Source organism: Cnephaeus nilssonii, assembly GCF_951640355.1.
Source record: "Cnephaeus nilssonii genome assembly, chromosome: 14".
Classification (NCBI taxonomy): Eukaryota; Metazoa; Chordata; class Mammalia; order Chiroptera; family Vespertilionidae; genus Cnephaeus; species Cnephaeus nilssonii.
The window spans coordinates 6,020,537-6,042,188 of record NC_137085.1 but is presented as its reverse complement, the minus strand read 5'-3'; the positions used below and the strand labels follow the sequence as shown (position 1 = coordinate 6,042,188).

Here is a 21,652-nt window from a genome sequence, read left to right as displayed (position 1 = left end):
AACGGGGGCAGGACCGGCAACCTGTTTTTTTTAACAAGCCTTCCAGGTCATTCTGATGGAATTCTATCAATTTGTGACCCACTGCCCCGCGGCAACAGGTTGCTCCTGACCGGTCACTTTAACACTGCTTTGCCCCGCACAGGGCTCCAGCCTGTCCTTCTGGCTACTCTGGAGACGTGTCTGGTAGAAGAAACTGGGTCTGTGGCTCAGCCAGGTGGGGCTTCCGCAAGGGCCCAAGGCAAAGAGAAGTTCACTCGGCAGGACACATCCCTCCGCTGCAGGGCAGGGAGAGGCGAGGGGATAACCAGGAAGGAAAAGATAAGACCACCACCCAGGGAGAGGCTGTTGCAGAGCGAGGATGGGAGGGGTCAGAGGAGCTGAGCGGCAGGAAGCCCAGGCTGAGGTGGAGGCAGCTGAGTTGGAGGAGGCCCTGGAAATGGGGATTTGGAAGAACGTGAGAGAGATTCGGAGGGATGCGTAGGAGCTAGTGAGCCAGTTCTGGGGTATCCAGAGCTGGATGCCTGGATGGATGGAAGTTAGAGGGGACCCTATGGGGAGGTGGGAAGAGTGGTGGTGGGGGTGGGGGAGGCTGAGGTTCTGCTTTGGCCCTGGTGACGGGACGGGGGATGCTGGGGGGCAGGTGAGGGTGGAGGTCTGGAGGCTCAGATTTAGGAGTAGGGGGCTTGCATGAAGGAGGACAGCTGGGGAGGGGAGGGGCTCAGGAGAAGGGGGAGGAAGACGTGGCTGGGGTTGGAGGAGGAGCTGGGGGCTCGGTGAGGGCACCGGGCACCGGGCGGAGGGCGTGGCGGCCTCACCACTTTGTTCTCGTAGAGGACCAGCCCATAGTTGTGGGGCACGAGGCTGAAGCGGTTCCGCCACTTCTTGTTGTCCTCCTGGTACTGGAAGAGGTTCCCCGAGAAGATGATGCGCTCATCCAGCGGCACCTGTGGGAGGGAGGAGGGCGGGAGTGAGGCGGGCGAGGCCGTGGGTCCTCTGACAAGGTGACAGCGGGCCTGGGTGCCTCCGCGCTCACCCGTGAAGGCCTCCGAGGCAGGGCTGCCTCTAGCCCGCTTGGCAAATGAGGAAAGTGGGGCTCCGGGCAGGGAGGGGTCCAGGAGGGGTAATGGGGATGCCAGGACTTGAACCCAGGCCACACACCACAGTTCAGAGCCGAGGCAGGACCCACGCCGTCCTGGCCCTGGCAGACACGGCTCCCCAGGATGGGTCTGGGACTCCCTCCGCAGGGCAGTCACGCGCAGAGGGGACATGCCCACGGGCTGGGCCGGCCAAGGCCCCAGCGCCTGGGCAAGTCTTCCCAGCTCTGGGCCTCAGTTTCTCCTCGAGGCAACAAACACTTGGCCAAGGTGGCTCCAGAGAGCCTCCCCACCGAAAGCTGATGGGATGGCCTCCGTGAATCTGGGTGGGGTGCAGGGGACCCCAGTCTGGAGGGCTCGACGTCTGACCGGCATCCTGGTGACCAGTGTGAGCGGCATAAACGCCCAAACCTGCCTGCAAAGCCCTAACTTCAACTCTGCCTCTGACCCAGAGTGACCTCAGGCCTGTCACATCCTGGTTATCCCCTCTTTGAGCCTCAGCTTCCTCTTCCGTAAAATGGGACAGTGACAGCACTGACTTCACCTCGGACTCTGAGGTGACGTGTGCAGGTCACACAGGCAGCCTGCACCTGCCGGCACCTGGCGGGTCTGCGCACAGCTCACAATGCACGTGTGACACCGTTGGGATTACTCAGCCTGCGTCAACCTCCCAGCTCCAGGACTGACTTCTTCGGGGAGGAGGAGGGGTGGCCCCCGTGAGAGAATGCTCCCAGAGCAGATCAGCGCTCGGAAGTTTCGCCCAGAAGTTTCGGGAAAGGAGACACAGGCCACCAGGAAGCAGACTCACTCCCGGCGGGGAGGAGCTCGGGGAGCCGAGGGCTCCACGCTTTCTGGGCAGCTTCTACCTGTTCTACGAATATGGTGCCTTTTGCAGGAGAAACGTGGACCAGATGTAATCATGGGAGAAGCGTTATTTAATGGTGCCTGGCCCCCTGGCTTCCTGGCTCTGCCTCGGCGGCCCTCAGCTGCAGCCCGGGGCGAGGGCCCCTCCCAAGCCGCCCCCAGGCCCCGTTCTTCACACCGCGCTTCACACGCAGCCCCCTCTTCCCAGCAGCCTCCCTGCTACCCTTCAAAGGGAAATGCCAAAACACTCTTGGAAAATGAGGGCCCATTGTACTTAAACAATAGGACCCTGAGGACTGCTTCCTACCCAGGGATAAAAATATTTACAGGAAAAGACAAAGATTCCCCCTACCCACCACCCCACACGCGGGCTTTGCCCAGGGCACAGGCTGCTGGTCAGTGGGCTATATTTAGACCAGGGCCCACTCTCATCCCACCTCCCAAACCCCAGGTCTTCTAGAAAGAGAGCTGAGAGCCCTCCCGGCACCCTGCTGAGACCTTGCAGGCCCCAGGCCTCCGCTTAGGACAGGAGCTAGGACGCAGGGGCAGTGGGAGGCTGTGGCAGTTGGGGCTCAGCAACCCGCCCCCCGCACCCCCAACCCCACCCCTCAAGTCCACCCCCAGATCCTGGGCAGCCAAGAATGGGTGGTTGGTTGTGGGTTTGGGTTTTTATTTTTAAGACTTTCAAATGGCAGCGTCGTGTTTCCATTGGAAGGTCTGCAGGAAATGAAACAGAACCGACTGCCCAGGCAAAATATTTTGGATTCTGCAAAGCTCTCCAATACCACGGTGGGACTCCTCGGGGGGGGGGGGGGGGGGGGTGAGTGGTCAGCGCACAGACCCTGTTCCAACAGCCCCAGTTCCAGTCCCAGCTCCACCACCCACACCAGGGCAGCCTGCACACGCCACGGGACCTCTCCACGCCTCAGCGTCCACAGCTGGACGAACCATGCCCCCTTAAAACACCTGCCACTATTTTATTACTTTTGTTTGTATTACTCCTATTCCTATTTTATTATTAGTTTTTTATTGTTTCTTTTTTTAAAATATATTTTATTGATTTTTTTACAGAGAGGAAGGAAGAGGGATAGAGAGTTAGAAACATCGATGAGAGAGAAACATCGATCAGCTGCCTCCTGCACACCCCCTACTGGGGATGTGCCTGCAACCAAGGTACGTGCCCCTTGACCGGAATCGAACCTGGGACCCTTGAGTCCGCAGGCCGACGCTCTATCCACTGAGCCAAATCGGTTTCGGCTATTATTGTTTCTTATAAGGACAATGTGATAATGATGCCGACGACGATTAATATCGTTATTTCTGTAACTGTAACATTACTATCACGACTTCACATCGTGATGGCCAATTTCCTGAGTGACAAGATGGGACCAAATCTCCCTGCTTCCCAGGGACTGTGGATGATTCCTTCCTTTTACTCTTCCTGCTTCCGGGTTAATTCTGTTTTCCTGCAATGAATCTGCCCCCTGAGCGTGCTGAGGGCCGCGCTCACATGGAGGAAAAGCTTGTGCTGTCAGCCAGCCCCCACTTCCGTCTTCGGTTATTGGGACCTGGATCCCCGGGACATTTCTTTCCAAATAGGGGTCCATTCCAGCTCTGCCCACATGAAGTAGCTCACCTGCCTCCTTCCCTGTCACCCAGGTGTGCACCTGCCAGACCCCCAGGCCCCTCGGGGCGCCGCTGCCCTCGTTGTCAGAAGGCCGGAGGTTGCCATGACACCAGGAGAACAGCCCTGGCTGGTTCCAAAGTCAAAGGCACATGTGATGCTCCGACACACAGTCCTGACCTCCCCTCCACCCCCAGCAGGCTGGGCGATGAGGCAGAAAGAGCCCTAAGCCAGGAACTGGAACCTGGCTCAGCGTCCCGCCTCCGCCATCCTGGGCAAGCCATCTAGAGGCTCAGCACTGGGCCTTTGCAGGTGCCAATGCCTGATATTCTTTTTCCCATCAGGCCCTCGGCTGGGAGGCCAGGCCCCCACTGTCTGGGTTCACCCCGTGGTGGCACCCACTTGCCTGTGTAACAACTGTTGACTGTCTGTCTCCTGGAGTGTTTGCCAGTGACTTCGGGACCAGCCAGGGCAGCACGGCCCCGGCATCTGACCTGACACAGTCGGTGTGTCCGGGCAAGGGGCCTGCCCGTCTCTCTCAAGGTAATCCCTAGTCTCAGCCGCTCTCCCAGCCCCTGAGCTCATGCCTCCAGCTGTTCCTCCGGCTGAGAAGACACCAGAGAGCCATGAATCCTGAAAGCCAGGCTAGGGACACCAGCTCCTACCCCGCTGGCTTCAGGGTAGACGGGCACATTTCTCAGTCCCTCGTTTGGGGAGTGGGATGAAATAAAGTAAAAATCCCGGTGTCGGGCCTTCCGAACCTTTTCTGTCTGCTCCGCTGCCTCCCCTGCCCCCACCCCCACCCCCACCCGCCCTGTGCCCATGCCTAAGCCCCATGAAATCCCACCCCTCCACGAAGCTGCCCTGAGTCCTCTGACCCATGACTCCTCTGTCTGAATGCCATTTCACAGACAGACAAACCGAGGCTCACTAGGTGAAGCCCTGTGTCTGCGGTCACCCAGCAGGTCAGGGCTCACACCCCCTTAGTAATCCCACCTGCCCCCAAACACACACATTTGTCCTCTCTGAATCCTCACCACAGCCCTGCGCAGGAGGAACCCACTGTCAGATGAGAAGACTGAACCTTGGGGGTTGAACCAACCTAGAGAATTTGAACCCAGATCCTCCCGAGTTCTTTCCTACCAGACCACGGGGTTCCAGTCTCCATCCCTCCTCTGTGACAGTGGCCCCAGCACCTCCAAAGGAGCTTCCAGTCCCTCGCTGGACAAACACGTCCTGGACAAACGTAACCCCACTACTAACGGGATCCGGTGACGACAACAGTGTCAGCCAGCGCCACCAAACACCGTCCCTGCTCCAGGCACCCGCTGACTCGAATCTTTAGCCCTTACAGCATCCTGTGCAGGAGGTGTGCTGATCCCATTTTACAGAGGCGTAGACTGAGGATCCAGGAAGTGAGGTCGTCGGAGAAGGATCTGGCTGGACCCCAGGCCTGTCTGTTCAGGAGGGGCAGAGCTGGGGGAGTCACCCTCAGTGATCCAGGGGCCTGGACCCCACCTGCAGCTCATCTGCCTGTTCAGAAGCCGGGTGGGGCCCTCATGGCAACCACAGGAAGCTGAGGCCCAGAGAAGCAGCCCCTTGCCTGAGACCACATGGTGAGCGATGTCAGAGCCCCACCGGAACCCACGTCGGCTTGGGGCCTCTCACCTTCCGCGAGAGCAGCTGGGCCTGCGGCCCCCCGGGGGCCTCGATCTCATGGCGCATGCTGTTGAAGAGGGCGACACCGTACTGGTCCTCATAATAGCGAAGGAACTCCGTCAGGATCTTGCCAGTTTTCTCTGAAAGGGAAGGACCAACAGGAACATGAGGTCATCACAGTTACTTGCATGCAGCGACTCTGCCCCAGGGAGGGACGTCCACACCCCCAAATTCCTGCTTGTAAAACTGTTTGCTTTCCCCGGCGGGTGCGTTGCTGGGCAGAAGCGAGTGTTTCCTGCACGCACCTGGGGGCACCTCCGGGCAGGGAAATGGTCGGGCAGTGACCCGAGACAGAGACAGGGCGAGGAAGCGAGACGAGTGAAAAGACCCTCGGCCTCTGCGGTCGTCGAACAAATGCAGCCAGAACCAACAGTCCGGGTTCCCCGTCGGACCAGAATGCCGGGAACAGGCACCTGGCCGGGCCGACGGGACGGCCTGTTGGAGGGTGGCTGGCAGCTGTGGCACAGGACAAGGCCGTGAGAAGACGGAGGAGGGGCTGTAGGTATGAGCATCAGCCACGGGCAGGAGTCCCCACTCTGTCACGTAGAGAAGAGCCAGCACAGAATCACGTGGACTGCCCCCTCCTCTGAAGCCGGCCCTGTCTGTGCATAGGAACCTCCTGGAGGTTTATGGGAAGAGGTCGGGAGGGCGGCACTCCAGACTGTGGCCACGGGACCTCTGGGTGTGGGAATGAGGAGGGCAGAGTCCACTCCATCTTCTGCTTTATTCACGTTTATAGCATTTAATTAGCTTACGCGCATGACTCTTTTCACAGTAAAAAATAAATATTCCAAAAGTGACTCATCTACCAAGTTAACAGCCTTTTTGCTCGCACTGGTCGTTGGCTTCTCTCTTCTGCTGAAGCGGTTTCTGAACTGAGAAAGTGGGTCCTGTGGCCCCGGGCAGGCCGGGCACCCGTTAGACACTCAGTATTTGCACTGCCAGGGCATCCCTCTGTACAGATGGAGAAACTGAGGCCCGGAGAGGGCTGCGACCCATGACAAGGGGCCTTCTCCTTGAGAAAGACTTCCTGGTGCTGAGTCCCGACCAGGGGTGTGTGCGCTGGCCCATTGTACCTTCTGGGCCTCAGTTTCCCCCTGCACACTGAGAGGCTGGACTCAATCACAAACAGGCCCTGCTAACGTCTGACAGCCTCGGATTCCATGTTTCTTAAAGGAAAAGAGGCTGACGTGACTCTGTGGCTGGTCTCTGGGGGCAGCGGGCACCTGGCTAGGACAGCAGCTCACGTAATCCTCTCCATAGCTCTGTGAGGTAGAACTGGGTCACACCATTTTACTTTATTTTTAAAAATATATTCTTATTGACATTTTTATTGATCAGAGAGGAAGGGGAAGGGAGAAAGAGATAGAAACATCAATGATGAAAGAGAATCACTGATCAGCTGCCACACTGGGGACCGAGCCCGAAACCTGGGCAGGTGCCCTGACCAGGAATCAAGCCGTGACCTCCTGGTTCATAGGTCGACACTCAACCACTGAGCCACACCGGCTGGGCGGGTCACCCCATTTTACAGAGGAGGAAACAGATGCAGAGAGGTCAAGTCTTTGGCACAAGGTCATACAGCTAGCGGGCGGCGGGCGGCGTAGCTGGGATGTAATCCTGGGGCCCAGCAAGGAGGAGGGGTCAGGGAGGAGGCTAAAAGCACGCGTGACCTCCGCCCCCTGAGGTCTCAGGCAAGCCATGCCCTCCACGCTGGAGGGAGCTCAGCCCATGGACTCCTGTCCCCGTCTGGCCCTGCCGATGCTCCCCTCCCTGGATGAGATCCTGTCTGTCCACCTTCTGTTTTGGGGGGAGCACAAGGAGAACAGATGAGGAATTTGCTTTGAATGCCTATTTTTTTGAAACCACAAACAACCAGAACCCTCTCAAAGACCAGGGGAATTGTTTTGAAAAATGAGGCAAGATGGGGCGTGAGGGTGAGGTGGGGGGAGAGATGGGTAATGAATTGGGGCCAAATAGAGAAAATAGGACCCTAGACGACAATCCTGTTGATAAATCCTGTAATCACCATCATAATAGTTACCATGGATTGTTAACCCGAGCCGGCGGGGGGCAAGTTTTACAGGCGCGATCCCAAAGAATCTTCCGGAAGAGCCTAGGGAGTCAGCGCTATTGTTTTTCCATTTTATGGATGAGGAGGCTCCTGGCGCCAGAACAGGAGAGCGGGGTTCTCAGCCATCAGCCCACACAGCCTGGGTCTGGGGTTTTGCCCCAGCAGCCCGGCTCCCATGGGCACTCTCCCAGGGTGCAGGATGGGTAGGCGCGGGCCCGCCAACCTCGCGGGTCCTTCAGCCCTGTCTCCGGGAGTGTGACCCAGCCCTGGTGCACCCGGCCCCAAACACAGAATTGTTTCTATAAGGGCCTGGATCTGCCCTGACCTCGGGGAGCCAGGTCCAGGGGGAAGCTGAACCCGGGTCTCAGCTGCCGGTGGTCAGCCAAGGCCAGACACCGTATCCAGGCGGCGTTTAGAAGGCTGGACTAGGGAGAAGTGCAGGAAGGGCACGGCCAGCCAGGTGAAGGCCAGGCATCGCCGAGGGACGCGTCCTGGAGGCCCACGTGGGCTGGGCTGTGGGCTGGAGAGGAAGCTGGCAGAGGCCGAGGAAATGACAACCCGAAGGAGGTGACCCAGACAGAGCCAGAAGGCGAAAATGAGGTGGACAGACCTGAAACATCCGGCTGAGAGCGGCCAGGGCGAGCTGGGAGGTGAGGATGAGATTCATTTTAAACCTCTCACATTGTCCAAGGGCAACGGGGGGGGGGGGGGGGGGGGCAGGGGCCAGGAGTGAAGGGCAAGAGGCCTGGGGGAGAGGGGAGACGTCCCCAGGCAGAGGGTGGAGAGAGGAAAGGGTACCAGCACAAACGTGGAGGCCTCACTCAATGGAGCAGGAAAAGAGGAGGCAGCCCCATGCGCCCTGCACCCCCAGACAGACTGCAGCAGCCCCGGCCCCCACACCACCGCAATTACAGACCTGCCTCACTATCCGAGCTCAAGACTGTACAGACCTGCCCTGTTTTTAGATAAACCCTTTGCTGCCTAAAATTCTAGAACCAAACAGATCCAAGAGCGTGGGGTCTCTCACAGCCCAGCCTTGCTCTCCCAACTCGGGAGCCAAGTAGCTGGGGATGCTCGTGTGTGTCTAAGGCTTGACTGCAAACCCTGGCGGGTGGGCTTTTGATCGCCCCCGGGGCCTGGCACAGCAGGTGCTGAGGGAGGGGAGTCCATTCCCCAAATGGTTCCTGAGGGCCTGCTCTGGACCAGGCCCCACAGGACGGGCAAAGGCTGGGTAAGGGGTGGTGGCAGGGGCTTAAGGACCAAGAGGTGGCATCGCTAGGGAGCTGGGCGCTCGCCCGAGTTTGGCAGCAAAGGGAGCGCTGGAAAGGGGAGACGGGGGGGGGGGGGGGGGGGGGACGCTGTGGCTTCTTGGCAGAGGGAGCCCCAAGCACATTCTTGAGAAACGTCCTCAGACAGCTTGGGAGGAACTGCCCGGGCTTGATACAAAGGAAGTGCCACAGGAAGGCCGAGGATGCGGACTATGGACCTCAGAGGCCGGAGGGGAGGGGGCCCAGCCCCTCCACGGACAAAGAGCTGGCAGGGGACAGCTCTGGACAGGGTCTCCCTCTCTGGCCAAATGTTGTGGAGGAGGAGGACCCTCCCAGCCCCCTCCCTACAAATGCTACTCTGCACCCCACTTTCCTTTCCGGCCTCCCTGCAGGGGCTGTCTGTCTCTCTGGGGCTGCCACTGAGATTTTACAGCTGGAATTCCCACTGTGGGTATCTGTGGGTGTCTGTGGGTGGTCCCCGAGGCCTCAGGCGCCCCTCTCTCCTCCCCACCTGCCACACCAGCTCTTCTCACTCCCTCCCAGAGCTTCCAAAGACACCACACACCATGGATTTGGGAACTCCAAGACCAAGGCTCACAACCATGAAGGGGACTCAGCCAAAGAGGGTGAGGGGCTCCCTGAGGTCACACAGCCAGACTGAGGCACTCAGGGTTCCAGCTGCAGCCTGCCGACCCCCTCCTGACCCTGACTCTGACCACTGTTCCCAGGGCTCCACAGAGCACCCCCCGCCCCTGGGCCCAGGAGCTGAGAGACCAGGCTCGTTGTTGGGGTCCGGTTGCTGCTGGGAGCTACAGAGATGCTGGGGCAGGCGTCTGAGAGTGTGTGCTGGCTTCGGCTACCTCCCACATTCTCTCACCCATTCTCCCTCCCTCCTGGCGCTGACTCAGCCCCAAGTGCTGTAGCGGAGAAGGTAGTGGGACTGAGAGGGCTTGCCCTCCAGCCTCAGGCTCCCAGCCTCCTGGTGAGGAGCACAGGGCGGGCGTGGGAGTCCCAGTTCCGCCAGACCCCAGGCCCGCGGCAGCCTAGCTCTCTCAGAGCCTCAAGTTCCTCGTCTGTAAAATGGGCATAACAGAATCCATCCACAGTGCTCTGCAGGTCAAGGACAGCCCTTGAAGCGCTCAGTTCAGACCTCCATAAATGTGACTTTTAATCATAACAGTTCTCAGCCTATTAACAACAATATAAGAGACTAACATTCTTATTAGCAGGTAAAACTTCTATAGTTTGAAAAAAAATCCAATAAAAACTTTTTTAAACAAGAACCAGGAAAGTAATCACAAAATAATAATGATAAAGGTGGGCAAGTCTTCAACAGACAACAGTGAGCCCATGAGGAGGAAGGAACCGCACAGGCAGAGGTGGGGGGTGGCAAAGGCAGGCCAGGTGTGTGCGTGGAGCACCCCGGAACCCAGGCTCCCACTCAACCTTGGCGGGTCCCTTGGCATAAGCTTCTGCCTCTACTAGTGCCCAGAGCCGATCACTGCCCCTTCTGTGCCCCTCTGCCAGCACGTCCCACAGAATTAGGAGGGCCCAACACACACTCAGGTTCTCCAATGGCCCCAGAGGTGGGGACGGGAAAGCTCTCCCTGTGCAGGTGTATGAACCGAGTCAGAAGCTTAGTGGCTCACGAAGGGCCATTTCTCTGTCAGCCAACAAAAACCTAGTGTGCCGTTCCATGGGCTGTCACAGGAAGGGCCCACCTGATTCCCTCAGCGGCCATGAACTCTAGGGGTGACCTGAGTACCCCACTGTGCTCGCCTCAGGGAGCCACTGCCCACCGGGGCCCCCATCTCCACGTCATGTCTGCAGTACGAGGGTAGTGGGCTCCAAAGAGGATACTTCCCAGGACATGGGGGCCAGGGCAACACACACACACACACACTCTCTCTCTCTCTCTCTCTCTCTCTCTCTCTCTCTCTCTCTCTTATACACTCACACAGACACACATTCACTCACACAGACACACACACACATAGACACACACTCACTCACACAGACATACTCACACACTCACTCACACACACACACACACCTACTATCTGTGTCACACACACACACACTCATAAACACACTCTCACACACACTTACACAGACACACACACACACACACACACACACACACGGTTTGTTTTAGATTCAAGCCTTCCTGTGAGCTGGCTGAGTAAGGGATCTTGCATCTTTAAATCTTGGGATCTTAGGATGGCTCTGCCCCCTGAATGCTTGGAACCCTGTCTCCAAAGGGTGTCCCCTTTGGGACCATTGAGGGTGACTCAAGGGGCCTTCTCACCAGCCAGTCCTCCGAACTCTGCCCCAGAAGCCCCCGAGTTCACCAGGTGTGCCATCCTCTGCGAACATATCATGTTCAACAGCAAATGTGAACAGATACTGTTATGCCCACTTTACAGATAAGGAAACTGAGGCTCAGGGAGACCTGGCGACTTACTCAAAGACACACAGCCTGGAAGGGAAAGAGGTGGGGTTCAAGCCTTGTCCCACACCAAAGCCTCTTCCCCCGCTGGCCTCTCACAAATGGAATTTCCGAAGTCCTGCCTTACACTTTCTTGCTGGGTCTTTGTCTGGTCCCAAGAGGCAGGTAAAGCCGACTTTAACTGTCCCCATTTTACAGATGAGGATTCTGAGGTTCAGAGAGACAAGTGACTTTCCCAAGGTCACACCATTGGCTACGCCAGTGGTCAGCAAACCGCGGCTCGCGAGCCACATGCGGCTCTTTGGCCCCTTGAGTGTGGCTCTTCCACAAAAATACCACAACCTGGGCGAGTCTATTTTGAAGAAGTGGCGTTAGAAGAAGTTTAAGTTTAAAAAATGTGGCTCTCAAAAGAAATTTCAATCTTTGTACTATTGATATTTGGCTCTGTTGACTAATGAGTTTGCCAACCACTGGGCTACGCTATCAGAGCCAGGCCTGAAGTCTGGGGGCTCCATCCCCCTTCTGGTCAGAGTTAGCAGGGAACCTTCACACCTACTGGGTCCTTACTTGTCCATCTTCTCTGGGCCTCAATGATTCCACTTATAAAATGGGTGGGTGGGTCTCCGCTGGCTCAGCTGACCGAATATCTTAATGGCCATCTAATCGGTGTTGTCCTGGCCCCAGGAGCTGACCACCTCCTCTGAGCTGCGGGTGAGTCAACTGAGTGGGAGCTGACCACAGTCACCCCCAGGCTGGGCAGAAGGAGGGGGTGGGGTGAGGGGCAGGACTCAGCACAGCTCCTCCAGGCACCTGAGCTCTGGATTGAAGCCCCAGCTCTGCCACCTGCCATCTACGTGGCTTTGGCCACGGCATTTCCCCTCTCGGAGCCTCTGCTTCCATCTCTGCAAAATGGCACGACAGTATATGCCTGACTGGGTGATAAGAAGATCGGTGGGCGAGGGAGAGCAAGCACCGTGCCCTGACGGGAGAAGGTACAGCACTAAGGGAGACTCCTATTAAGTGCTCTTGTCCAAGGTTCTGCTAACCCCGGGAGAAGCCCTTGAAACAGAGGCCGAGCAACCACGGTCCCCCCCTCCCCAGGACCAGCACCAACAGCAGCCAAAGCAGCCGGAAGGACATTAATCTCTGATTTTCCAAACTGACAACGTTAAGGATCACGCTACTTCCTGCACTCAGATAGCGGAGGCTGGGCAAGAACCGGGGAGGCCCCAGGGTGGCCTGAAGTTGCCTGGAGACTCTGGGGTGGGGTAGCAGATGGGGTACTGAGCCCATTGTTCACATGGGGAAACTGAGGCTCGGAGAAGAGAAAGCCCTTGCTGAGCTGGGAATGGGAGGAAGGAGTGCAGGTCCTCGGAGAAAGGACGCAGACAGGTAACACCCTGCAGAGCTGGAAGCCAAGCTGAGGGGTTCCTTTGCTTTCCCTTCCAAAGCCCAGCACGGGCCACCGCTGAGCGAAGTCTCTGAGCTGGACCATCCCCCCAAATCCTCAAGTCAACACCGGGCCAGCTGGTGTCATATCGGAGGACGATTCAGACAAGGAGACAGAGACCCGGAGAACTGAGACCCCCTCCCAGAGACAGCAGGATCTGAGCCCAGGCCCCGGGCCGCCCCGTGCTGCTGAGAATGGGGTGCCAGGGCAAAGAGGAAGCTCTCCCCCCAGACCACATCAGCCTTGTGCCAACCCTGGGGGCTTCACGTGGGTCCCAGCCCTGATTTGGCCTCAGCTGAGGGCACTGTGCCAGGCCCTGATCCCGGCTCATCCGGTCCCTCCAGTGGCTCCGGGCCCCGCCTCGCCACCAGGCCCCGCCCGGTTTCAGGGCTGAGAGATTTGCTTACCTGAAACCCTGGAGGGCGGGGAGGCCCAGAACCTGCCTGCCTAGTTCCCAGGGCGCTGGGGAGCAGGGCCAAGGAGGGAATGTGGGGGAGACAGCCCAGCACCCCACCCCCACCCACCGCAGAGCCACCCACCCCGGAGCTGAAGGAAGAGCAGAGACAGAGCGAGGCAGGGGCGCCACCTCCCTGTGTCACAGCTGTTCAAAGGGCCACCGTGGAGAGCAGGGAAGCCTGAGGTTTAGCGGTGCAGACACTCTCCTAGGGTCACTGGTCGGCTTGTCCGGCCCCAGTGCTTAGCCAGGGCCTTCCTGCATGACACCCCCCGCCCCCGCCCCCATTACGACTGTTCACACATGGCAGCAACAGCGGTTTGTTCACGCCTCCTCTGTGCCCAGGATGGTGCCACACGTCTGCATGCATTCTTGCATGCACTGTCCCCACTTTACAGGGCAGGACACGGAGACTCAGAGAGGGCAAGTGACTTCCCTAGGGACAGACAGCTTAGCTTGTAAATGACATGCACCCGGGACAGTCGGAGTCCAGCAGGCTAAACCCAAGTTTAGGCAAACCCGTCTCACCCCACCTTCCAGACCGCCAGCCCCTGGGGGCGGTGCTACCGGCCTGTGGGTGGCCGCTGCCAGAAGGCTGACAAGGCTCCTGCTCAGGACCCGTCATCAGGGGGAACCGGGTGAGGGGTAATGACAGCTCCCTGGGCCAGCAAGGCACGGGCTGGGCAGCCCGCCTAGGAGAGAGCCTGAACCAGCAGCAGAGCCAAATCCAGGACGGCGGGACACTGCTGCGCCCCAGGCCAGTCCTTGTGCAGAAGGGGACCGGCACCCGGGGGAGCAAGGGACTGATCAGGTCACCCCAGGAGCATGCCCTGAAGCAGGGGTGTAGAGCAATGGCAGGTCCCTGGGACCCCACTGGGGGCCCCCCCGAGAGGATTCTCACACCCATCCCACCCCCGTGCCCTGCCCCCCAGCACAAGGCCATCAGGTTGAAGCAGGCTTCCTAGCCAGGAACCAGTCCAGCTCAGCCCAGACTATACCAATAGCCCCTGGCCCCCAGCCAGGCCACGCCCAGGTTATGCCTGCCACAGCCTCCAAATCCCTACCTGATCCTCCCCCTTGAAGCTCCCCTGCTCAAAAAGCTTCTGTGGCTCCCACAAACCCCCTGTTGATCTCCTAGTTGGTCAAGGCATGTTCCCTGTCTGACTCCCCCTGGCAGTGCCCACCACATCTGGGACAAGGCCTGGCGCATAGTAGGAACTGAATGGGAAGACAGCCCAGAGCAGGATGCCAGAGGCGGGATCCGGAGCCAGGGCCGCCCCCCGCAGAGAGACACCGCCCCCATTGAGCAACAAGGCTCCCCACACACACACCCCAGAGATTCCTCACCACAGAAAGGGAGGCTTCAGCCCAACCCAGGGCTGTGGCTGGGTCCCAGGGACGAGAATGTGCACAATGCCGTCCCTTTTCCCGGGGAAGGTGGCGGCCACCCCGAGGTTTCCCTCCCTACCGGCCTCAGGTGCCCTGAAGGGACCCTCTGCTAGGTCACCCCTCCCCGGGGCCAGTTATGAACAAGGAAGAACCTCTCCCCACGTGTACAGCTGCCCGCAGCACACCCAAGGCCCACTGATGACGGCCATCTGACCGCGTGCCAGCTCTGTGCGAGGGACTTCACGTGGCAGATCTCAGTGGCCAGGAGGACGGAGGTTTCGTCATCACCCCAGTGGACAGTGGGAAGAACGGAGGCATGGGGCACTGCGGGAGCCTGCCTAACGCCACACCGCTGGACAGGCGCAAGGCAGCGTCGCCACAGGGGCCAGCGCTCCGCAGGGTGTTTGGCAAATGTTGACCCCACCCCAGGAGGTGGGTCCTGTATCACCCCATTGAGGAAACAGAGGCCCTGAGGCCCAGCGACTTGTCCAAGGTCAGCCAGCGGTCAAGAGAAGGAGAACGCTCCAAACTGGGGCCTGAACCCCGACTCCATGGCCGTGCAAACAGCAGGAGACGGTCACGCAGGGCACTTTGCAAAGGCTCTCGCTGGCCTCCGACAGCCCGGGAGAGCGTGGGCTCCCCCATCACCTACCCAGGGCCTGGCAAACCGCAGCCCGCAAACACATTACTCTGAACCGAAGGCAGGCTCCACCACCATCCCAACCGCGTTCCCGCCCCACGCCCCGCCTTGCCCATCTCCTACCCGACTCGGGTACTGCCCACCTCCACGCACCCACCTGGGCTGTGCCCGCGGCGGGCCTCCCTTCCCCTCTTCCCACAGTTCCAAACCTTAGCCAGACTCCAAGGCCCGGCCCAAATGTCATCTCTCCCATCACAATGTTCTGCAGTCCCCATTTGCATATAATTATAATAATAACTGGGGCATGAGCTAATGCATGTAACGCTTAGCCCAATGCCAGGCACTGAGGCAGCGCCCCGTGTTAACAATGAGAGCCAACTTTCTTTCATTTAACCCTCGCCCGGATGTATTATTAAACCCTGTCTGTAATGGGACTCTGAGGCTCAGAGGTGAAGTGACATCACACAGGATGGAGCCTCTGCTCCCCGCTCCATCCCAGCGCCTGGGCCCGCCCAGTCCACGGCGAGAACTCACACAAGTCCGCGTGGACTCCGCTGGGACAGTCCCCACTGGAGGGCGGCTCCCCGGGGCGGGTCACAGGCCACTGGACCTGAGAAGGGCCCTCTGAGATCAAGTCCAAGCTCCCCATTGGACAGATGGGGAAACTGAGGCTGGGGGGACGGGGAGAACGAAGTCATTGGGAATTCAGTACCCAGAGAGGGAAGCAGGCTCTGGTCTTGGGGTCTCTGGCCTGGAATGCTCTCCCAGAGCCCACCCCGTCCATCTGGCCAGGCGCAAACGTCACCTCTTCCTCCCCAAGCTCCAACGCCACCTCCTCGGGGAACCCCCCACCCCAAGTCCCATCCCCACAACCTCCTACCGCAGCCTCCACCACCCTCGGCACTCCTCCCAGCTGCAATCACTGTCACTGAGGAAGGCTCCTTCCGGTCCCCCCGAGACAGACCCTGTCCACCACCTCCTGGCACCCAGCTCGTGCCCGGCCCAGGTGGGCGCTCAGTAAACACAGGCTGAGTGAACAGCACGCGGTGGGAGCTCATCCCGTCTCAGATGCCAAACTGGCTGTGCAGGAGGCCGCGTGGGCCTGGGCGGGAGGCTCAGCAGGGCAGAGGCTGGCCGGGCCTCCCCGTCACGCAGGCAGCTTTGGGGCAAGGCGGCGGGCCAGGAGGAGCTGGTCGGGAGTTCTCACAGAGCCACCTTCAAAGCTCTTCTCAGTTAGCAAATATTTAACCACGGCTCAGCTCAGCAAGCCGGGTCTGGCGGGAAGCGTGAGCTCTGAGGCCGGAGGGCCTGAGGAGGGAGGGGGGGCTGGAGTGCAGGCCCAGAGAAACGTCAGAAACAAGGCAGACTGAAGCCCAAGCACCCGGGACCGAGCTTAGCTCTACACCTCCAGGCTGCCTGGAGGGAAGCAGTCAATTCCCATCTAGACACAAACAGGGGAACAAAAGCCCTCTCTTCCCCTCCGGCCCCACCCTCGCTGCCCGTACCGCAGCCTACAGTTGGCGGCTTGTTCTGGAGCCTAGAACCCAGGCGTCCCTGCTCTCCGGGAGCACAGACCCAAGCTGGGAGGGTGAAGAAGGAAGGGGTGCCAAGGCCCCCCTGCAGCGTCCCCCGCCCAGGACAGGACCGGCCTACCCACAGCCCCCCTGGTGCCGGCGCTGTGCCTGCCACGGAGGGCACCCCCGCTACTCTCGGGAGCACGTCTCAGGCTGGTCCGGAGGCTGGTGTCCCGCACCAGGGCCCTGACACGGCCAAAGCCACACCCAGGCCAATGGAGTCATGGAGAAAGGACCGAAGGGAGGGTCAGAGGCAGGTGGAGGCTCCCGGAGCTACAAGGTCACCGGAGGGCCAGCCACCTCGCACTGTGCACCCCTGCTCAACTCCCACCTCCTGCCCCAGAGGGCCCTGGCTGGGGAGCCAGACAGACACAGAGCACACCCCAGCTACGTGCTCCCGCGGCCTCGCCGCCGAGCCTCGGTGTTCTCTGTGCACTAGCTGCTTCCTCCTCCGGCTGCTGCCATCAGGATGGGCACAGAGGCGGCCGACCTGTGCTAACGACAGTTCTCTGTGGTGTGTTTCATGCCAGCAAAGAAGAACCAGAACAGCAGCTACATGCTTCTTGGCCCCCGAAGGTTAACTACTCAGAAGGGGAAAATGGAGAGAGAAATGAAGATCCTGCAAGCAAACACCCAACAAGCCACATGCCACGGCGTGCCACCAAACCTCGGCGGCCAAACCCCATTTGCTCCATGGCATCGGAGGTGGGTGGTTCCTGGTCTCCGTGAGCCTCCACGTCCCACAGGTAGACAAGGCCAAGGGAGAGGCTAGAGGTAAAAGTGCTTTGAACTTCACGAGGGCAGGACCTTGTGCGTCTTGCTTTTTGGTACCTTGTAGTGATACCTTTTTTTTTTTTTTTTTCTTAACGCATTGACTAAGACATCCAGATCGATGAAAATCCTCTAGGGTTTCAACATCAATCTTGCTCGGTATTCGATGAATGATTCTTTAAAGGGCTGAGTACCAGGTAGGAGCTGCTAAGGAAAAGAAGGAAGGACTTAGCTCTTCTCCCCAAACAAAAAGAGGTGGATAATCCCCTGGGAAAGTAGATGCTGGGAAAGCCCAGCCAGAGCAGGCGAAAGCCAAACTGGAGTCTGTTCTCCAGCGGCCCACCAGCGACAGAGAAAACCCCAGAGCGGGCTTCCTACCTAAGGTGCCCAGTGTGGGGCCGGAGGCCCTGGGCGGTAGCGAGTTCCCCATCACCGGAGGTGTGCAAGCCGAGGCTGGATGGCCAACTGGCAAGGAGGCTGCAGCGAAGAGTCTGCCCCAGGTGGGAGGGTAACAGTAAAAACACAAACTTTGGGACCGGCAGACCTGGCTCTGCTACTGACAATGACTTCCAAGCCTCAGTCTCTTCATCTACAAAATGGGGAGGAAAAGAGTACACGCCTCAAAGCGTTGCTGTGAGGAATAAGGAAGACAAAGTGTGAGAAGTGCTTGGCACTCTGCCTGACAGTGGGTAAGAGCCCGATAAATACCAGCTGCTGTCCTAATAAGAACCAATCACTAATACATGCCAGGCACTGTGGCCCAATTCTAACAGAGAAGGGCTAGACAGAGGCACAATCCCCCGCATTTCATTAGCCGAGTGCCCTCTGATGTCAACATTCCTTACACTGAGTCCAGGCTACACACACACACACACACACACACACACACACACACACACACCTGCCTGCAGTGCTGGCTCCCTGGGTCCTGAAGGCAAGTGAGGTGGGGGCGGGGGGGGGGAGGGTTCCTGCCTTTTCAAAGCCAGGGAGGGAGAGGCTGAGGGGGAGGGGGAGGGAGGACGGATGAGTCGATATGAAAATTCTCTCTGTGTTTGCTGCTGGGCCAGAGGAAACCCAATCTGGGGCAGGAATGCCAGGGACCCAGAGCACGGGGAGGCTTCATGCAGACAGAAGATGAAAAGTTTATTCAAATAACAAGACTCCTGCGGCTGCCCTCTGAGCCGGCAGAGGACGCAGGCCCTGCCCCACCCTGGTTCACCAGCTGCAGGTCTCCTCGGGGACCAGGAGGGGAGGTACCAGAAAAATCCCCTCGGAGGCCCTGCCAGCCGCACATTCCTCGTTCCAGGTGCCCGCATGACCCCTATCCGTCTGTGCTCCCTGAAAAACGGCGCTTAGCAACAGGCCCGAGTTCTGTGTCTGCCTCCCGGGGGAGGTGGGGGGGTGTCTCTTGTAGGTGTTTGGGGACAGGCTCATTCTCTCCCCTGGAAGCAATGCAGATTCCAGGGGCAGACCCCAGGCGGTGGTGCAGGGCTAAGCGCACTGGGCACTGACTGCCCCCGGGTGACCCTGGGCAAGTCCCTCCCACCTCCTGGCTCCCACCTCCTCCTCCGTCCAGTGAAGGGGCTGACTTCATCGCACTGGACCCTCAAGGCCCTGACACCCTCAGACTTGACAGAAGACGGCGTTCCCTCCCCAACACAGGACCATGTGGGCGGGCCCAGAGGAGCCCGCCCGTCAGGCTCGATCAAACTGCTCCAAGTTCCACCTGTCGACCTGGGTACTGAAAGCACTGTCCCTGACAGTCACCCCTCGCCCCCCATGCAAGTCAGAACCCCCCATTAGCATCAGCACAACTTTGCTTTAATAATTAACTGGTTAGTGTCTGTTTCCCCCACGAGGGCAGGGACCCTGTCTGTCTCACTCATGCTATATCCCCAGCATGGAGCACGCAGCACGCAGCACCAATATTTGCCCCTGACGGAGCAGTTACACCAGAGTGCCTCCACTCTGTCTCCCAGGCATCTTAAGGCACAGGGAGAGGAAGGGGTTTTGAGAAAGGCCAGCTCAGGCCCGGCTGATGTGGCTCAGGGGTTGAGTGTCGACCTATGAACCAGGAGGTCAGGGCACAGGCAGGGGTTGCAGGCTCGATCCCTGGTACAGGCAGGGGGCGTGCAGGATGCAGCGGTGGATGATTCTCATCCTTGATGTTTCTATCTCTCCCTCTTCCTTCCTTTCTGAAATCAATAAAAATATATTTAGAAAGGAAAAGAAGAGAAGAGAAGAGAAGAGAAGAGAAGAGAAGAGAAGAGAAGAGAAGAGAAGAAAAGAAAAGAAAAGAAAAGAAAAGAAAAGAAAAGAAAAGAAAAGAAAAGAAAAGCCAGCTCAGGCCTGTGGACAGACCTTCCCCACCCTCAGGGGCAGCCTCAGCCAGGGCCTCTCCAATCCCAGTAGGGCGCTTCCTGTACAGCTGAGGCCGGATCTGGAGCTGGCCAGGCGAGCTCAAGGTCACACACATCAGCGGCAGAAAAGGTCACCACCCCATCACACACACCGAGCTGTCACCTAAGCTCGGATCCTCAGTTTCCTCTTCCAGCAGATTCTGTCAAACGATACAGCACCTGCGAAGAGCCTAGAAACTGGAGCCGAGCAGGCCCTCTCTGTGCGGGCACAGGTGGGGGGGCGGGGCGGGGGACCACGCTGAGAGGCGGAGGCCTGGTCTGCCGACGCTCACCGGGGGCAGGCACATCACCCTGCTTCCGTGGCCCCCACAGAAGGTGTATGGACACCGAGAAACAACGACCAAAGTGCTGTGCACAGGGGGAAGCCGCTGCCATGGCCGACAAGAACCGCGGCAAAACCACCGATTTCTGGGACATCCTGGTTCCCCCAGTGCCTGGGCGTTGGGCCTTTGCAGAGCTGCCCCTCTGCCCATGACCCTGTCCTCCTCCTTCAGCCTTTAGCCTAGACACTCAGTCCTCCCACAAGCCTCCCCTGCTGCTCCCCAGGCTCCCAGGTGCCCTCATTCCGCCCCCCTCCAACCTGGGCCGGAGCTCCATGCTGGGTGTGTCCTCCAAGAAAGGGGTCCTTGGGAGGGTGAGGACAATGGCTACCTCCCCAACGGGCACCCACAGCCCCACACACGAGCTGGCATTGAGCAAGCTCCCAACCGTAGAAAGAATGGGGTAATCCACAGAGCACTGTTTACCGCAGGGAGAAACACAAACAGCTCAAGTGCCCAGCAAGAGAGGTTTGGCTGAGCAAGCTGAAATGCCTACGACTGGGACATAATGGAACATTCTGCCGCCATTCAACACACCGACAGGGGGGGGGGGGGGGGGCACCTATGCGGGTGCCCACCCCCACTGTTGATTCTGCATCAGGAAAATGCCTGGACGTCATTCTTTCTGGGTGGCAGGATTATTGGCCATGTTCACCTTCTTCCTATTATCTTTATCTTGTTTGCGCTGGTCGATAGCTATTGTTCATGTAACAACAAGGACAGTTCTGAGGAAGCTCGACGTTGAAAGCTCAGACTCCAGGAACTGAGGGCCAGCCTTTGGCGGGTGCCGGCAGGTGGGAGCCACTGTGGGTCTGAGAGGGAGGTGAGAGCTCGCTGCTGAGAGACCTGGCCTAACACCATCCTGTCACCGGAGTCCAGGCAGCTGGGCTCCTTCAGGAGGGAACACTGCACCCCCAAGGGCAGCAACTCTCCTCTGAGTATCCGCTCTGTGCGGGCACCAGGCGAGTGGCATCGCTCAGAAAGCTCACGACGCCCCACTGTTCGGATGGGGAAAGAGCTGAGGTCACACTGAAGACAGGCAGAGGGGAAGCCCTGAGCACCGAGTGCTGATGAGAAAGGGCGCCCCGCTCCCTGGTCCCTTTGCCTGGCCCTCACGGCTACACCAGGCAGAGCTCCTGCCCCTCTCTCTCTGGCCACATTCCCCTCCCCCGCAAGGACAGGCAACTGTCTGCGCTAAGCCACTCCCTCTACCTGCCTGTACCCCGACTGTGGTGGCCAAAATCCATCCTGTCCTTCAAGACCTAACGCAAACACCCCTCCTTCCAGAATCTTCCCTGCTTTCTACCTCTTTCCCAAGCCTGCCCTTCTCAACCCCGTTGGGGTTCCCACAGGCCAGAGTGGCTTAGATCCTGGAGTCAGACAAAAGAATCAAAATTTTCCCCAAAATATGGCCAATAGGACTAGTTTTAAATTTTTAGTATATTTACCATGAAAAAGAAATCAAGGGAGAACGAAGAAAAATAAATAAATCCATTATCCTACCACCCCGAAAAAATCTCTATTGGTATTTCGATGAATTTC

The 21,652-nt window shown here is 58.7% G+C and overlaps 1 protein-coding gene across 2 annotated transcripts in view; it reads right to left on the bottom strand.

The window, feature by feature from the left end:
- The window catches only part of NIBAN2 (niban apoptosis regulator 2), a 49,271-nt gene that overhangs the window by 14,147 nt on the left and 13,472 nt on the right, over window positions 1-21,652 (bottom strand). Inside the window, exons 2-3 of one of the 2 annotated variants that reach the window (XM_079790616.1) lie at window positions 5,251-5,381; window positions 816-944 (exon numbers count right to left, since the gene is read on the bottom strand). In XM_079790616.1, coding sequence (XP_079646742.1) covers window positions 816-944; window positions 5,251-5,381 — 260 coding nt within the window. The remainder of the gene's footprint in view (window positions 1-815; window positions 945-5,250; window positions 5,382-21,652) is intronic. The other variant, XM_079790617.1, reaches the window with a different exon arrangement.